The sequence below is a fragment of the Macaca mulatta genome, chromosome 14, assembly GCF_049350105.2.
Source record: "Macaca mulatta isolate MMU2019108-1 chromosome 14, T2T-MMU8v2.0, whole genome shotgun sequence".
Classification (NCBI taxonomy): domain Eukaryota; kingdom Metazoa; phylum Chordata; class Mammalia; order Primates; family Cercopithecidae; genus Macaca; species Macaca mulatta.
This window is the reverse complement of record NC_133419.1, coordinates 47,439,183-47,454,895: the sequence shown is the minus strand read 5'-3', so window position 1 is coordinate 47,454,895 and position 15,713 is coordinate 47,439,183. Positions and strand designations below refer to the sequence as shown.

Here is a 15,713-nt window from a genome sequence, read left to right as displayed (position 1 = left end):
TGCCCAGTGTAACTAGATTTGCAGATAGGAGCTATGGAATGCAATAAAAGTTTCAGGAGGTCACATGTGTAGGGCCTTAATCTAATAGGACTGGTGTCCTTACAAGAAGAGGAAGAGACATCAGAGATCTCTCGCTCTCCACAGGCACACCAAAAAATGCCGTGCAAGAACCAAGTAAGAAAGTGGTCACCTACAGGCCAGGAAAAAAAAAAAAAATCACAAGAAACCAATCCTAACAACACAATAATCTTAAGACTTTTAGCCTCCAGAATGATGAGAAAATAAATGTCTGTTCTTTAAACCTCCCAGTTTGTGGTATTTCGTTATGGCAGCCCTAGCAGATTAGTACTGTGGTACACCCATACCAACAAATACTACTCAGCAATGAAAAGGAATGAATTATTGATATACACAACTTGGATGAATGTCTAGGGAATTATGTTGAGTGAAAAAAGCCAACCTCAAAAGGTTATATACTGTATGATACCATTCATATAACATTTTCAAAATGACAATATCATAGAGGTGGAGAACAGAAGAGTGCTTAGCCTAGGGCTAAGAAGTGGTTATAGGCACGTAGAAATGGGTATGGCTATAAAAGGGCAACAGGAAGGATCCCTGTGGTAATGGAACTGTTCTATGTCTTGATTGTATCAATGTTAATATCCTCATTATGTTATTGTACTATAGTTTTGCAAGATACCATTAGGGGAAACTGGGAAAAGAATACACGAGGTCTGTTTTATTTTTGCAGCTGCATGAGCATCTGCAATTATCTCAAAATAAAAAGTTGAATTTTTTTTGAAGTATAATCAATGCTAAGCTCAGGACTATCAGCACAGTCCTGCATTGAGCTCTTCCTCACCTCCTCTCTCCTTCCTCCACTCCACAACTGGACTCACGAAGCACTTGAGCCTCAGCTGCCACAGCCAATTAGTGCTGTCCTTCAGTTCAAAAGGAGTAAGAGCAGAAAAAATGAAAAGGGGAGAGATAAAAGGGTCACCGTTCTCCCACATGCCACCTCCCTGTCCCCCTCACATACAGACTGTCAGTCCCATCACCCACTCACAGTACAGGAGACAAGCTCACTTAAAGCTTTTAAATTAATAAACATTAAAATCTATTAGGAAGGCAGTGCAGTTGCCTGCAAAGAATATGGGCCTTAGGATGCAAACCATCCCAGCCTCTGATCCCAGCTCTACCTTACTCCCCGTGAAAGCTTACACAAGCACTTTAACTCTGTGCCTCAGTTTCTTCACGTGTAAAATGCAACTCGCATCACTTCCTGGTTGTGAGGATTAAAGTAATCAAATCAATAGCACCTAGCACCATACCTAGAACGTAAAGAGCTAGAAAACTTCATTTCCTTCCTCCCTACCTGCTAATGTCTTTCCCACATGACTTCTGCCTTATGTTCTCTCCTTTTCATCAGAAACACAATGCAGCAGGACCCTTTGAAATATTCCCTAAAGGGTTTGTCCCCTAAAGTTCAGTTTCCTCTTATTACAGACCTATTTTTTAAAAAGGGGGGCAGGCTAGGCACAGTGGCTCACACTTGTAATCCCAGTACTTTGGAAGGCCAAGGTGGGAGGACTGCTTGAGGCCAGAAATTCAAGACCAGCCTGGGCAACATAGCAAGACCCTGTCTCTACAAAAAGATCTTAAAAATTAGCAGGGCATGGTGGTATGCACCTATAGTTCTAGCTACTCAGGAGGCTGAGGGAGTCAGACAGCTTGGGCTCAGGAGTTCAACGCTACAGCGAGCTATGGTCGAGCCACTGCACTCCAGCCTGGGCAACAGGTGAGACCCCGTCTCTAAAAAATATTAAAAATAACAATAAAAAATAAAGATAAAATGATCACCTGTAGCAGCTAATGCATGCCTCAGTCCAGCAGCAATACAAACAACCTTCTCTTTATGGAGCTGTCAAAATAAAGAAAAGGATTTAGATCTCAGAACCATCCACCTACAAAATTGTATATAATTTATACCCAAATACAGTGCAGTACGCTCCTCACTATGGGTCTGACTGGTTTAAAGCAACCACTCCCCCAACATTTCCACCCATAAATACCTCTATATTTATCCCTAAAAGAAAAAAATATATCTTTTAAAATGCCATATCACAACACCATATGACAACAACTCTCAGGGCTGAAGGGCACTTATAAGGTCATCTAGTCCAAGAGTTAGTAAATGTTTTCTGTAAAGAGACAGTTGGTAAATGTTTTACAGGCCATAGTTTCTGTCACACTACTCAGCTCTGCCATTGTAACATAAAAGCAGCTCTAGACGATACATAAACGAATGAGCATGACTGTGTGCCAGTAAGACTTTATTTACCAAGGGTTCAAAGTTTCCCAACCTGATCTAGTCCAATCCCCATCCAACAACACCCCACCAAGTGGTCATTCAACTCCTGCCAAACACCTACCCCCAGTGACATAGGGATCGCCATTTCCCCAGATGCCTGTTCCCTCTTTGCACAGTTCCATTTATCTCTTTAGGTGGAACCAAATCTAGCTGCCTGCAACTCCTGACAATGCTTTCCAAATATTTGAAGACAGTTGTCATGTCCTCCCTAAGACATCTTGTAGTGGTTTTAAAAATAGGTCCTCAAATTCTTTGCTACTCCTCCCTTCAAGATGTGGAGCTTAATATCCCTCCCCTTGTGTGGGCTGGACTTAGTGACATGCTTTTAATAAAGAGAATAAAGAAGCAATGAGTGACTCAGAGTCTAGGCAAAAAAAGGCACTAAGGCTTCTTGCTTAGCATCTCTCTGTCTCTCATCACTCCTGGCGTAAACCAGATGCTATGTCTGAAAAGTCCAATAGAAAGGTTCACATGGCAAGGAACATGCAACCATTAGGGCTTTATCACATTTGTTTATTTACAGGTTCACGGAGATCGCAAGCAGACCCAGCTAACATCTCAACTGCAACTTCATGAGAGACCAGCTAAGCTGTTCCTAAATTCCTGACTCTCTGAAACTGTGACATAATAAATGTTTGCTGTTTTAAGCTGCTAAGGTTTGGAGTAATTTGTTACACGGCAATAGATAACTAATGAAGATCTTTTCTTTAAGCAAATATTCCCCATTCATCAGCCATCACTGGGTTTCAAATTCCCTTCCCCTCCTGGTCTTCACTTCTCTAAATATGCTCTAGTTGTTCAATCTTTCTCTTTTAAAGGAACTCTATAGCATCATTCTAACCCCATTAACGTTTATCACATTTGTTTATTTACAGGTCCACAGTGTCTTTCTAAACTTTAGGACTCTCAAGGGTAGGACCTGAGTCTTATATACCTTTATGCCCAGGGCCTAAGCACTAAATCCACAACAAAACATGACATCGCAGATGCAGGCTGAATGGCAGAAAGGACTGGGCTCTGGCCTTCCTTCTCCTGAAAACTATACTTCTGTCAATGGAGTCCACAATCACATTAGCTTTCAGGAAGATCAAATCTTAGTGTTAATACAATTCGAACATATCATCCTTTATATTTTTCTTTTGTTTTTCCCCAAAAAACTAACTGAAGGGTTTTACATGTGACTTCAGTCTCTTTAACACCACTCACCTCCCTCTTACTCTCCATCCCAACTGCTGCTGCTTTAGTTTGAGCCACAATCATCTCATTTGGATTGTTAGCAAGAGTTTCCTAAGTAATCTTCCTTCAGTCCATCTTCTACTACCCTATCTGACCTCCCTACCGTGCTGTTCTTACCATGTGTCACATACAACCACCCTGATTGCCCCATTCCCACCTACTCTACCCTGGAACTCCCACCTCTTCCTTATATTCCAACCATACTACACTACTTACAATATCTCAAACTCTCCTGTTTTATTCTGCTCCACCTTTGCTTACATGCTTCCTTCTGCCTAGAATGTTCTTCTTTTGTACCCATTCTGAGCATCCTCCTATCCCAAGACAGGTAAACTTCTATTCAACTTTTGAGACTTAGCTTAAGCCTCTTCTCACCCCACCTTCCCCTAGATGCTCAATACTCCCTCCTTTGGGGATATACATGCATCTGTCATAGTTCTGACATGGTATTACATTTAAGTATTTATGTGCCTATCATGTCCTACCAAACTATAGCTCTCAATTGTTAGGACAGGTCTTATTCAACTTTGCTCCCACTGCCTAAACATAGTACCTACACATAATGGTTGTCATTAAATAAATGCATGAATTTCCATTAAATTTCACTTTGGCACATTGCTCCTATTGTTGCATAGAATATCACCTGTCAAAATGTTTTTACTTTCTGATTCTGTCATTCAACATATTTTAACCATTATTCCTCTATTCCTTAATTATATAAAGTATAATTAAGCTAAATTACTTATAACTTATACATAGGTGCTTACCAGGCCATCTATTTGCAATTGGGAGCTATAATACTTCCTTCAGGGGCTACAGAGCCTAGACTTGTGTGCATACCATGGGAACGATGACCCCAAATAACAGTCTACAGACCAGCAACTGAGTTCAGCAAGCTGGCAGGGGCAGACCCAAGCCTTCTCCAGGGAAAAAAACATCTCCACTATTAATCAGAGTTTAGGAAAATTAGATCGGGGCAGGGCAGCTTAGGTGGTAAAACTCATTTTTGATTCACGCATATTTCTTTAAAAATTCTATATTCCTATTATGATTACAATATAAACTTCACAAAAAGGGGTAATTTTAAGTATGATGCACTGAATTAAAGAACTCTGAACTAGGGCCAACAGTCCTGTTTAACACTTGTTTTGTCCAATATGGTAGCCACTACCTACACATAGCTCTTGAAAACTTGAAATGTGATTACACTAAACTGAGACAAATTGTAAGTAAAAAATGCATACCAGAGTTCAAAGACTTAGTACAAAATCAGTATAAAATATCTCGTTAATACTTTTTGTACTGAATTAGCCGGGCATGGTGTCAGGCGCCTGTAATCCCAGCTACTCGGGAGGCCGAGGCAGGGAACTGCTTGAACGCGGGAGGCGGAGGCTGCAGTGAGCTGAGATTGCACCACTGCACTCCAGCCTGGGCAACAAAGCAAGACTCCGCCTCAAAAATAAAAATAAAAACAAAAAATAACTTTATACTGATGACATGCTGAAATAATAGTGTAGATATAGTATATTAATTTAAAAGTTATTAAAATTAATTTCACCTACATGCTACAACATGGACAAAACTTGAAAGCATCAAGTGAAGTAAAAGGAGCCAGGTCACATATTTTATTATTTCATTTATATGAAATGCCCAGAACAGGCAAATCCATAGAGACAAAAAGTAGATTAGTACTCACCAGGGGCTGAGGGGAGGGGAGAATAGGAATTGACTGCTATTAAGTATATAGTTTCTTTTGGTGGTAATGAAAATGTTCTAAAATAAGATAATGATATTGGTTGTTCATTTCTGTGTATATACATTTTAAAGGGGTTAATTTTATGGTACCTGAATTATAGTTCACTAATGCTTTTATTTTAAAAATTAATTTCACCTGTTTCTTTTTTAAAAGGAGCTACTAGAAAATTTTAAATTATATACAGCTCAAGTTATATTTCTACTGGCTGGCACTGGCCTATACCATTTGCCCAGCTTAGTGTCTTTTGACAAATCACTTCTATTTGGACCTATTTCTAACATAATTTCCATTATTACTAATTTTAGAACTGTAAAATGTCATTAATATCCTTATGAGATGTATTACTTTTATTGTTTTATTTCACAAAACTTCATATAAAGTGTATAAAAACTAACAGAGGTTTTCATTTACAACGTCTACCTCCCAACTTAACTTTTCCCAGAAGGACCTATTTTTCAACTCAAATTCTCCTACCCCATGGGTTTTCAGGGATCCTGACAGCCTTTTATTCTGGGGAGAGATAGGTTAATACCTCGGAAACACTTCAACAGGTCATGGGCAAGCTAAATATTAACTGTCCTCACCTCAATGGCCTGGGGAACCACACATCTTCGAGGTCCATGAGGAACTCCTAACTGGCCAAAGGAGTTGGATCCACATGATAGAACTTGACCATTTTCTGCAAAATACAAATACTTAAATTGCAAATCTATGAAGTAAGATGTCTGTGACCAATGGTTAAATGGTGCAGGGTGAGAGATGCAAAGGGGAGGAGGGGAAATGCTTCAGTGCATTCAGACCACATTCCCTGCTTTTATTCCTCTGGGAATGAAAACACTGGGCACCAGGTTAAGCATTCTACACCGACTGTCTATTCTATTATCTCATTAATAACAGATTATCTGTGTAGAACACTTAACTCAGTGCCCAGTATCGGGATGGGAGGATAGTAATTTCTCACTTTTCATGCTTCCATGTGACAAAGTTTCCATTAGTAAAATACTCCAGCTTTTCTCCGTGCCCTTCCCCATCCTCACTGCTTTCTAGGAGACAGCGGTCATGTAACCAACTGGTGAGTTTAGGAGACGGGACAGGACATGTGTGGCTTGGCACCTCCCTGTCAGTCATTCTAGGCTGACCCATAGGAAGCATTTCCCTGTGGGGAAAGCCTAGAGATTTGGGGGTAAGTTTGGACCAGAAGAATATTAGGACCACTGGCCTCATCATTAATCCTGTCCTCCAATTTAGCCTTTACCAGTGAAAAGCCAATAGTTTTTAATCTCCATTACTGACTTCTCTGTGCCTTTCTCACAACTGGCTCCAAATGTGAGCAGGAAAGAGCATTATCTACTAACTCCTTACAATCCAAAACACAGGCTCACAATAAACACTTCATAAATGATAGTTATTATTTAGATTCTAATAATTACCATCAAATTCAACACATATTACAGAACCCCTCCACAGAGGAGGATGGTGACACTTGAGCAGGGTTTTAAAGCTGGGATTTGAGTCCATCAGACAGACAAGAGGGGCTGGTCCAGACAGACAGAAGAGCATGTACTGCTTGGTACGACTAGAAAGAAAAGTATGAGGAGCGTGGAGAATAAGAGACAAGGCACAAAGACAGCTAGGGAACAGTTACAGAAGGCCAACGCTAAAAAGCTAGGGATCTGAGCTATGTCTGGGAGAATCCACAAGGGTTTATGACAGAAGAGTGACGAAAGATGCCCTTGCCAGAGGACTGTGGCAAAGAGGGAGCCTGGTCAGAAACCATAGATGGTCCTTTAAATCCAGAATGGCCAGCTAGACAGAGCAAAGCTGAACAGAGAGGTCAAAACTGCTTCAAGGGAACAGACATCATCTGACAAAGTAACTACTTCTGGCTGTTCCCAAGTGCATTATTCTAATAACCCTCTGGCCATATCCTATCCTGCTACCTGGCTTCACAAAGACCAAACAGATCTGCCCAACACCAATTATTTAAAAAAAAAAAAATTCCACAGTGGGAAAAAGCTGCTATCACTGTTTTGACAACCACTATTGCCTCATAGTCTCCTACCACACTCCCCACAAATAACCCTTCGCTGCCACTGCTGGCCACTGGCCAGCTACCCCAGGCACGCAGCTATCATGAACTTTTGGGACAGGAAGTGGCCACCAAAGGTGATCTAGTCTATTCCCTACTCTCTGACAAAATTTTTCCACCCCAATCCCAGTCTCCTTTACCATTAAACTCTCCTTAGGAAAGGTAGTCCACAACTTTCCTTGACAACCAGAGGGAAAATTTGTGTGTGCTTTTTATTTATTTTTATTTATTTTGAGATGGAGTATTGCTCTGTCGCTCAGGCTGGGGTGCAATGGTGCATCTCAGCTTACTGCAACCTCCACCTCCCAGGTTCAAGTGATTCGCCTGCCTCAGCCTCCCAAACAGCTGGGACTACAGAGTAGCTGGGACTATAGGCATGGGGTACCACACCTGGCTAATTTTTGTATTTTTAGTAGAGACGGGGTTTTACCATGTTGGCCAGGGTGGTCTCGAACTCCTGACCTCAAGTGATACACCCGCCTTGGCCTCCCAAAGTGCTGGAATTACAATTGTGAGCCACCACACCGGGCCTTGTGTGTGCTTTTTAAACACAAAGAGGCTTTCATTTAATCGGCAGTCACCACCATCATACTGTTCTCACCCAAAGCCTTTGTGGTGATACAAATTTACATAGGAGTGAACTCACCTGTGAGTATAATGGTAAAATCCCAGCCACAGGCCACCTGTTGGATGGGACAGCCAAAGAGGGATTTGCAGGGGGTAAAATATGGGATATCCTCTGTGTGACCAAGCCCCAGTTGCCCATCTTTGTTCAGACCACAAACAAAGAGGTCTCCTATGTCTGCAAAAGATAAAGGCACCAGTGATAGTGCGCACAGGGAAAAACACAACTGCAAAATGAACAAAAAGATTTCACTAATTATTTGGAGTCTCAGACCAACAACTTTTTTTCCCATCCAAGTTAATAAGTTGTGTATGTTCATGTATTCTGGAGCCAAATAACACAAGGCCAAGGGCCTCAAACTAATACCTATATAGAAACTTCAAATCTTGGAACAGTGGTCAATCACCAAACTGAGCATCTACTGGAACAAAAAGCCAACATTTATTCAACATTTAGAATGTGCCAGGTACTGTTTTAACAGCTTTGTGTGCAGGGTGAATTCATCCTTTAGGCACAGTGTCTAGGGCCCATAACACTTTCAGAGGCCCACAGAGTGGCTTAATTTTTAGTTATTTTGAAATGAGAAAAAGATAATACAGTAACAATGCATATATAACACTAAATTTGGAGTGGATTATATTAATATCCATCTTTATACCAACACAGTTGTAAAATATAATTTTATTTCTTTACAAAGAAAGGGGTCCATAAAGGGAAAAGCACCCAGGACCCATGACAGTCAGAATGGAGCTCTGCTAACTCACTGGTTCTCTTCACCCACTATTATTATCTTCATGTAACAGATTCAGAAACTGTGGCTATTTGCCCGAGGCCACATAGATAATAAGTCACAGAACCAGGATCTGAACCCAGAGATTTGATTCCAGAGCTCATGTTCTTAACCAGATGCAATATGCCCCCTTTTACAACATTGTAGCACTTGTATTACTTGTTAAGTGCTATCCTAGATACAGTAAGGGAAGATTAAGGGAAATGCACAGTTTTTGCTCTCAAGGAATATCCAATCTAATTACAAACACTTCTAACTCCTATGGTGTAAAATATACATTGTAACTCTGCCACTTATTTGCCTTGTGATGTTAAGCAATCAGTGCTCCTTTCTGAGTTTCATTTGTATAATGGAGGGGGTGGGGGAAAGAGTTGGCCTAGAAGATCTCTGAAGTCCTTCCAGTCCTGAAAATCTAGGATCCTCTGATGGCAATTTGGCTCTTTCACAAAAATGTTTCACAAAAATACATTATTTTCCTCTGCAAAATACAAAAGGCTGAAAAATGGCAATATCATATCCAGGGGAAAATGTCTAACTAAGAAAATGAGTGACTATCTACTTTTGAAGGAAGTTACCTGTGACAACTGCAGAGTGGCCTCCTCCTCCTGTGATCCTCCTGACACTCCTAGGTTTACAGAAGTCATTCAGTTGCTGAGGCAACAGCACATCTTCCTTATGGCCAAGGCCAAGTTGCCCATAGCTATTTGCACCCTACGGATGAATAAGCCAAAGATGAAAAAGTTTGGGAACCGCGACTGTCAATGTCTATTTACCTGTCTCTATCTTTCTCACCCTGACATATCTCTCAGAGGCTATAACAAATGAGATTTCTTAAGCTCATTCTTAAAAAAAAAAAAAAAAAAAAAAAAATTAGCTCCTTCATGGCAAATACTCGCAGCACTGTTTATTCAAATATATAATAACAAGCACCAGAAAACAACATGTAACACCATCTCCTGACCCCTGATCTGTAATACCATTAGTAAGAGACTCACGACCATAATAGTGGAGGAAATTCACATCCACGAAAGTTCCTAGGTAGGTACCCTGGCAGGCTTAATTTACTGGGGCAAAGGACAAATGACCTGCCTCTTGGCCTCCTGCAGCAGCTGAAGAACCCACACTTTTTTCTACCTCAGGCCCCAGAAGGCAAAGCAGCAATGCCAGCCATGGTTGTGGGGGCATGAGTTCTATGAGGTCCTTGGCCTAGCCCAACCCTCTAGAGGTAATGGGGTAAAGTAGCCTTTCCTCTTAGAGTGGCCATGAAAAGAGAGGCCATATCCTAAATCAAAGTTCTTCTGACTGAGAACAAGACAGCCTCTTGACGAGGAGGGCCTTGTCTTCTCTAGAGAGAGTTCTGAGCCTCGAGTCCTTGGCAGGAGTATCTCATATCTCTCCTTACTCCCTCCCCCTACACCCACATCCCATGCCACCTCACTGCTTTCCCTAGCTGAACTTCAGCCCCTAAAAGAGAACGCTATCCAGCACATTTCAAATACATTATAAATATGGACACAGAATCCAAACAAAGTTTCAGTAGAAGCTGCTCACAGACCCCTACAGGGGCCAGCATGAAGAAAAATGAAGGTCATTCCTTTGTTATCTGTGTCTCTGGAGCTGTGGGCAAAACTGTCTCCCCTTGTCCTTGAGTAATCATGGGGACAGCTCAGGACAGACAGAGTTTCAGACTTAGAAACACTCTCACCCCATCTCCTTTCTTCCCTCCTTAAATCCCTTCCCCAAAATCTGAAAAGAAAAATAGTAATAATTCGCTCACTGAAGGACTTTGGAGCATTTGGGAATGTAAATCTTACCCTTCCTTTGTCAAGTGGGAAACTGACCAAAGAGGAAATGACCTGTTAGGATCATTCTTACTGGCTGTTATATGCAACCCATATTTAGATGGAGGCCCCATCCTCAGAACACCACGATTTCCATATGAGAAGAGTCCTAAGCACCCACAACTCAGCCAGTGATATTCCTCATCTTTCCCTTCTTATGCTCCAGCCCCCATGTATTGCCTTTGGGAGACAGCACAGGGGTTCCTTCTGATAAAAGCTAACTACCTAGGGAAGTTAAGAAAAGAAAAAAATGAGGGAGAAACAGCATCAAAATGGGAGGGCAATATCCTGGAATTAGTTCTTGTTCCTCCTCCCCACACCCATAATGGGAAAACTGACAACGACTCTGGAATCAAAGTTGGCTAAGGATTTTGTGCCTTAAAGCAAGGCACATCATTATTTCATTTGTACAGTGAAAGAGGTTGGCAATGATCTCTAAGGGCCTTTTCAAGTTCAGTGCTATGTGGCTCCAAGATTCACATGGTGAGATTCCAGTAAGGGGACAGATTTCCCCTTGACAGGCAATATGTCTATTATTATTATTATTATTATTATTATACAAAAAAGGTCCATAATCCCTAATCTGAAATGCTTACAGTCAGATGTATTTCAGATTCAGAATTTTACAGCTTTTAGAAAAGTAATACAGTATACATGTCATATATGCTGATGCAAGGTCCAGGGACAGCAGCCTATAAGCAAAACAATAATCTTTCTGCATTAAAAAGTACAAATATTCATAAGAAGTGGCCAAATACTATAAATGGCCTTATGTCCAGTAAGTTTTGGATTTTCAGAGCTTTTTGTATTCAGAATTGAAGATAAGAGATTGTGGACCTGCAGAGAGAATCTTACTAAGATTTCAGAAATCTTTATAATTTATTGAAGTATCTACTCCTAGCTGATTCTTCCTGGAGATGAGAAGTAAAATATTTTAAATATATTTGTTTTTGAAGACACCTGAATGAGGAAAGGTGATGTAAAATAATTACAACAAATACATACAGACATACTTACATACATACATACATACATACATATATAATCCTTCCCCTTGTAGTCTATTTCACAGCCATCCTGGGCTGTAAGAACTCAAAGATGGAAGAGTAAGCCATAGCAGGGGCATAAGTCCCAGAAGCCCACATGGGGCAATTATTAGCTACCAATTACTGAGTGCTTCTCTCCATACTGCGCATTCACCTTTAATCCTCACAACTAAGAAGGACATTATTACTCCCATTTCACAGAGGAAGAAACTAAGGCTCAGAGAGGTTAAGTAACTTTCCATAGTTACTTCTGGATAGGCAAAAAGTCTGAAGCCCTGTACCTTTTACTGTACCTTACTGTGTCTCTAAGAAAAAATAAAAAAAGAACATACAGTGAACCATCCCAGAGCTTACCTGGCAGGTGGTTAACTGTATGACCTTATCTAACATAGCATCCCCATATCACTCATTTTCTGCTTTATTTTTCTTCATGCCACTTCTTGATGTTACATTATATATGTCTACTTATTTACTGTACACCTCCCCTGCTAGAAACTAAACTCCAGGAGGGCAGGAACTCTGCTTTGCTCACTGCTGTTTCCCCTGCATCTGAAACTGTGCTGGCCCGAAGAAGATGTACATGCATTTATATGGTGAATGAATGTAAGACCCTGTGAAAGACTGTCGCTCAGCAAGAAGGGGAATATAGAGTATACACACACAGTATTTCTTGGTCAGCCCTGAGATCTCCGTGGCTGTCCCATTACCAGGGGTGCAAGGCTGCTGAACACCTGGGAGAAAAGTAATATGACACATGGGCACTCTGAGGTTCAAATTATGGTACCAATTTTTGTAATGCTGGGAGAGGCCCTAAATCCAGGATAAAGCAAGACGATGGGAAATTTAACACAACCTATTACAACTGTTGTTTGCCTTTCTTCCTTACAAACACTCCAGACATATCACACGTGTACATGCATGGATGCACACACACACACACACACACCCCTAACAAGGTAACTGTGGACTGAACTTTATTCCCCCAAAATTCACATGTTGAAGCCCTAACCTTTAGTACCTTACTGTATTTGGAGAGAGGGCCTTTAAAGGGGCAATTAAGGTTAAATGAGGTCATAAGGGTGGGGCCCTAATCCAATATAACTGGTGTCCTTAAAAGAAGAGACACCAGGGATGCTAACACACATAGAAAAGGCCATGTGAGGACACAGTGAAAAAAGCCATGTGAGGACACAGTGAGAAACAGACATCTGCAAGCCGGAGAGAGGCCTCGGGAGAAACCAAACCTACTCACACCTTGATCTTGGCCTTCTAGCCTCTGGAACTGTGAGAAAATAAATTTCTGTTGTTTAAGCCTCTATTGTGTGGTATTTTGTTATGGTAGCCCTAGCCGGCCAACACACCCCCACAGTTTCAGATTATGCAGCAGCAAAAACACACCACCAGTTCTCCAAACACAGCAGAAGGGTGTCAACAACCTATTAAACATATTTTACAGACATACTGTTTCAGTACAGACAAGGCCGAATATTAAAGGTTTGTTTCTGCCTGATGTTTCCTCTGTCCACACAGACGCCAGTCTCCTGCCTGGAAAAAGCCAGAGACAGCACATATTCAATCCCCCAGCTCCCGGGCCACCTCAAAGACGCCAGCCAGCCAGACTACCGCAGGCCATGCTCTCCCTCCTGCCAAACTGTAGCACCACATTCAACAAGTGCCGCCTTGTACTGATCATTACTTCTTTAAAAAATGGTCAATTAATACTGATTTTTAACAGCAATGCAGGTTATACTTTTGCTCTCACCCAACACAAGAACTGGAAGTCTCTCACTCATGTGTATTTCACTCATGTGTATTTCCCCAACACCAGCACATGGGTAGGCACACGGATACTCGTTCACTCATTCGTCAACAAGTATTTACTGGGGACCTACGATGTGCCAGACACCAAGAGAGACACTGTGAACAAGACAGGCACAGCACCCACTCTCACCACACTTACTTTCTAGCCAGAGAGACTGACGTTAATAATAAATTATACACATCATTAAAATTGTGATACGTGCTATGAAGAAGCACAAGACGCAGCGACTGCTCATTCCTGTGCATGCTGGTCGGCCACCTGCCACGCTCCTGTGCACGAAACCTCCTGTCTCCCAAACACACATCAAGATGACCCCGTCTCTCCCAATGCTCCCGTTAAACCAACAGCAGCCCAACTCCCCCAAGACAGGCAAGAACAGGTCACAGCAGAGTATCAGCAAATAGGTAGGGTCTGTGCCTTGTGCGCGACCAAACACCGCAGGCCTCACATCCAAAGGATGCACTCGCCAGGCTGGGACACGGCCTCCCTCCTCCAGGCATCAGGAGGGTGGGGGGCACAGGTGGCCCCACGGGGCTCTGGGACCGGGCGATCCTCTCCACCGAGCCCTTCGCGCTATCTTCCAGGCGCTATGCGGGCTGGAGGGCTCTCGCGGAACCAGACGCTCTGCCCCGAGGCAGGTTCTTCCCGCAGCGCCACAGCCCCTCCGGCTCCGGCCCCGCCAGCCGGCAGGCCCCTAAGTCGACCGCAAAGACCCTTCCCTCCCCGCCCGCTCCTCCCCTGCTCCCAGCCCAGGATCCTCCAACCCAGAGCCCGGCTAGGACCTCGGCCACCCAGCCCCTGAACTGCCCAGGCCGCGGCCAGGAGCTCCCACGTCTCGGCGCCCCTCAGCTGGCCCTGGCTCGGGGGCGGAGTCACGTACCCAGGCGAAAAGCACGGCCGCCGCGGGGGCGGCCTCTGAGGCGCTGGGCTCGCGCTCCATACGAGGTCGCTCTGCTGGCGCTTCCGGGAGGGACCGCACGAGGGCGGGGCCTGCCGGGGAGGGGTGGGCGCGGGAGCCCTGGCGCAGGGGCGGGACCTGGGTCGCGAATGGAGCAGGCGCTGGGAGGGATCTGTGGTGGGAAGGGGCCTGCGGGCCAGGAGAGGGGGTGCGGACGCGCCCTCGGGCCTTTGGGGACCAGTGGTGGGCGGGGCCGAATGACAAACCCGGAGCCGCCTCCCAGTCAGCCCGCCCTGGCGGCGCTCGCAGCGTCTCCGCCCGCAGCCTCCTGTCGCGCTGGGCCTCTCAGCCTCTCGCTCCTCCCCCTCGTACTCTTTATTTTTAGTCATAATTTCATGTTTCATACAGGTGCACTGCGCGCCACAGTTCACAAAGCTCCTTCGTGTTTTTGTCTCCTTGGAGGCCTACGACAGCCCAGAGGGGTTGACAGGGCAGGGATGGCATCACCATTTGCGGGAACAAGAAATGGAGCCTGACGGGTAGGGCAGGGTCCTGCCGGGCATCTCAGGAGCAATTGTCTTGAGCCTGCTTTGATGTGCGTTCGCAAACATCTGAGGGGGCGCCTTGGGAGGCGAGTGGAGTGGCACGTCGCCAGTGTCGCCCTCTGCACCTGGCATGGAGCGGGAACCCGCGCCTCACGACGCTGAATGGGGGAGGCTGGTTAGCGTGGACTCCTGCCGGGGCAGCCTCGGCACGGCCCTGAGCTCATTCTATTAATAATACTGGATAATCGTCACCCAACGAACATTTCCATATAAAATGGCTTTTCTCAGACAGCGTCGTGTTGCTGGTGGGAGTTAAGTTCAATTTATCTGAAGGAAAATATGGCACTGGTATCAGGAATACAGAACACATGGGGTCACATTAAAGATGATCATCCACATTCCGTAGCACTTGGCCCCTCTGCTGACAGGGGTCTCCAGCACTCACCGCCCTTCACACCTGGGCTTCTGGGAAGTGTCTTAGTGAGCTCTTACACTGCTCTTTCCTGTTCTTTCACTCCATCCACTCTTAGGAATTTCTGCCTGTAAGACCACTTGAGGGCAGCCCTCACCTTTCTCTCTCCAACGTGTGGCATCTGGAGAATGTCGATGACCATACCAAGAAAAACGCCAGCTTTGGAGAGATAAAACAGCTCTTCATTCTCTAGGGATCTGAATGTGAAGGAGCTATACC

The 15,713-nt window shown here is 43.8% G+C and overlaps 1 protein-coding gene across 20 annotated transcripts in view; it reads right to left on the bottom strand.

Moving 5' to 3' along the window:
- Positions 1–14,551, bottom strand: part of SERGEF (secretion regulating guanine nucleotide exchange factor) — a 235,620-nt gene extending 221,069 nt beyond the window's left edge. For 8 of the 20 annotated variants that reach the window (XR_003722631.2, XR_003722630.2, XM_028833580.2 and 5 more), the window contains exons 1-6: positions 13,520–13,706; positions 13,220–13,302; positions 9,446–9,581; positions 8,102–8,257; positions 5,951–6,045; positions 1,864–1,924 (exon numbers count right to left, since the gene is read on the bottom strand). Coding sequence is in view for 14 of the 20 variants with exons in the window: in XM_028833580.2 (XP_028689413.2) it covers positions 1,864–1,924; positions 5,951–6,045; positions 8,102–8,257; positions 9,446–9,581; positions 13,220–13,302; positions 13,520–13,565 (577 nt within the window). In the remaining 6 variants the exon portion in view is untranslated. Of the gene's footprint in view, positions 1–1,863; positions 1,925–5,950; positions 6,046–8,101; positions 8,258–9,445; positions 9,582–12,111; positions 12,638–13,219; positions 13,303–13,519; positions 13,707–14,027 lie in introns of those variants that run through there. The other 12 variants (XR_013403975.1, XR_013403973.1, XM_077963146.1 and 9 more) reach the window with 3 other exon arrangements.
- Between the last annotated feature and the right edge of the window lie 1,162 nt (positions 14,552–15,713).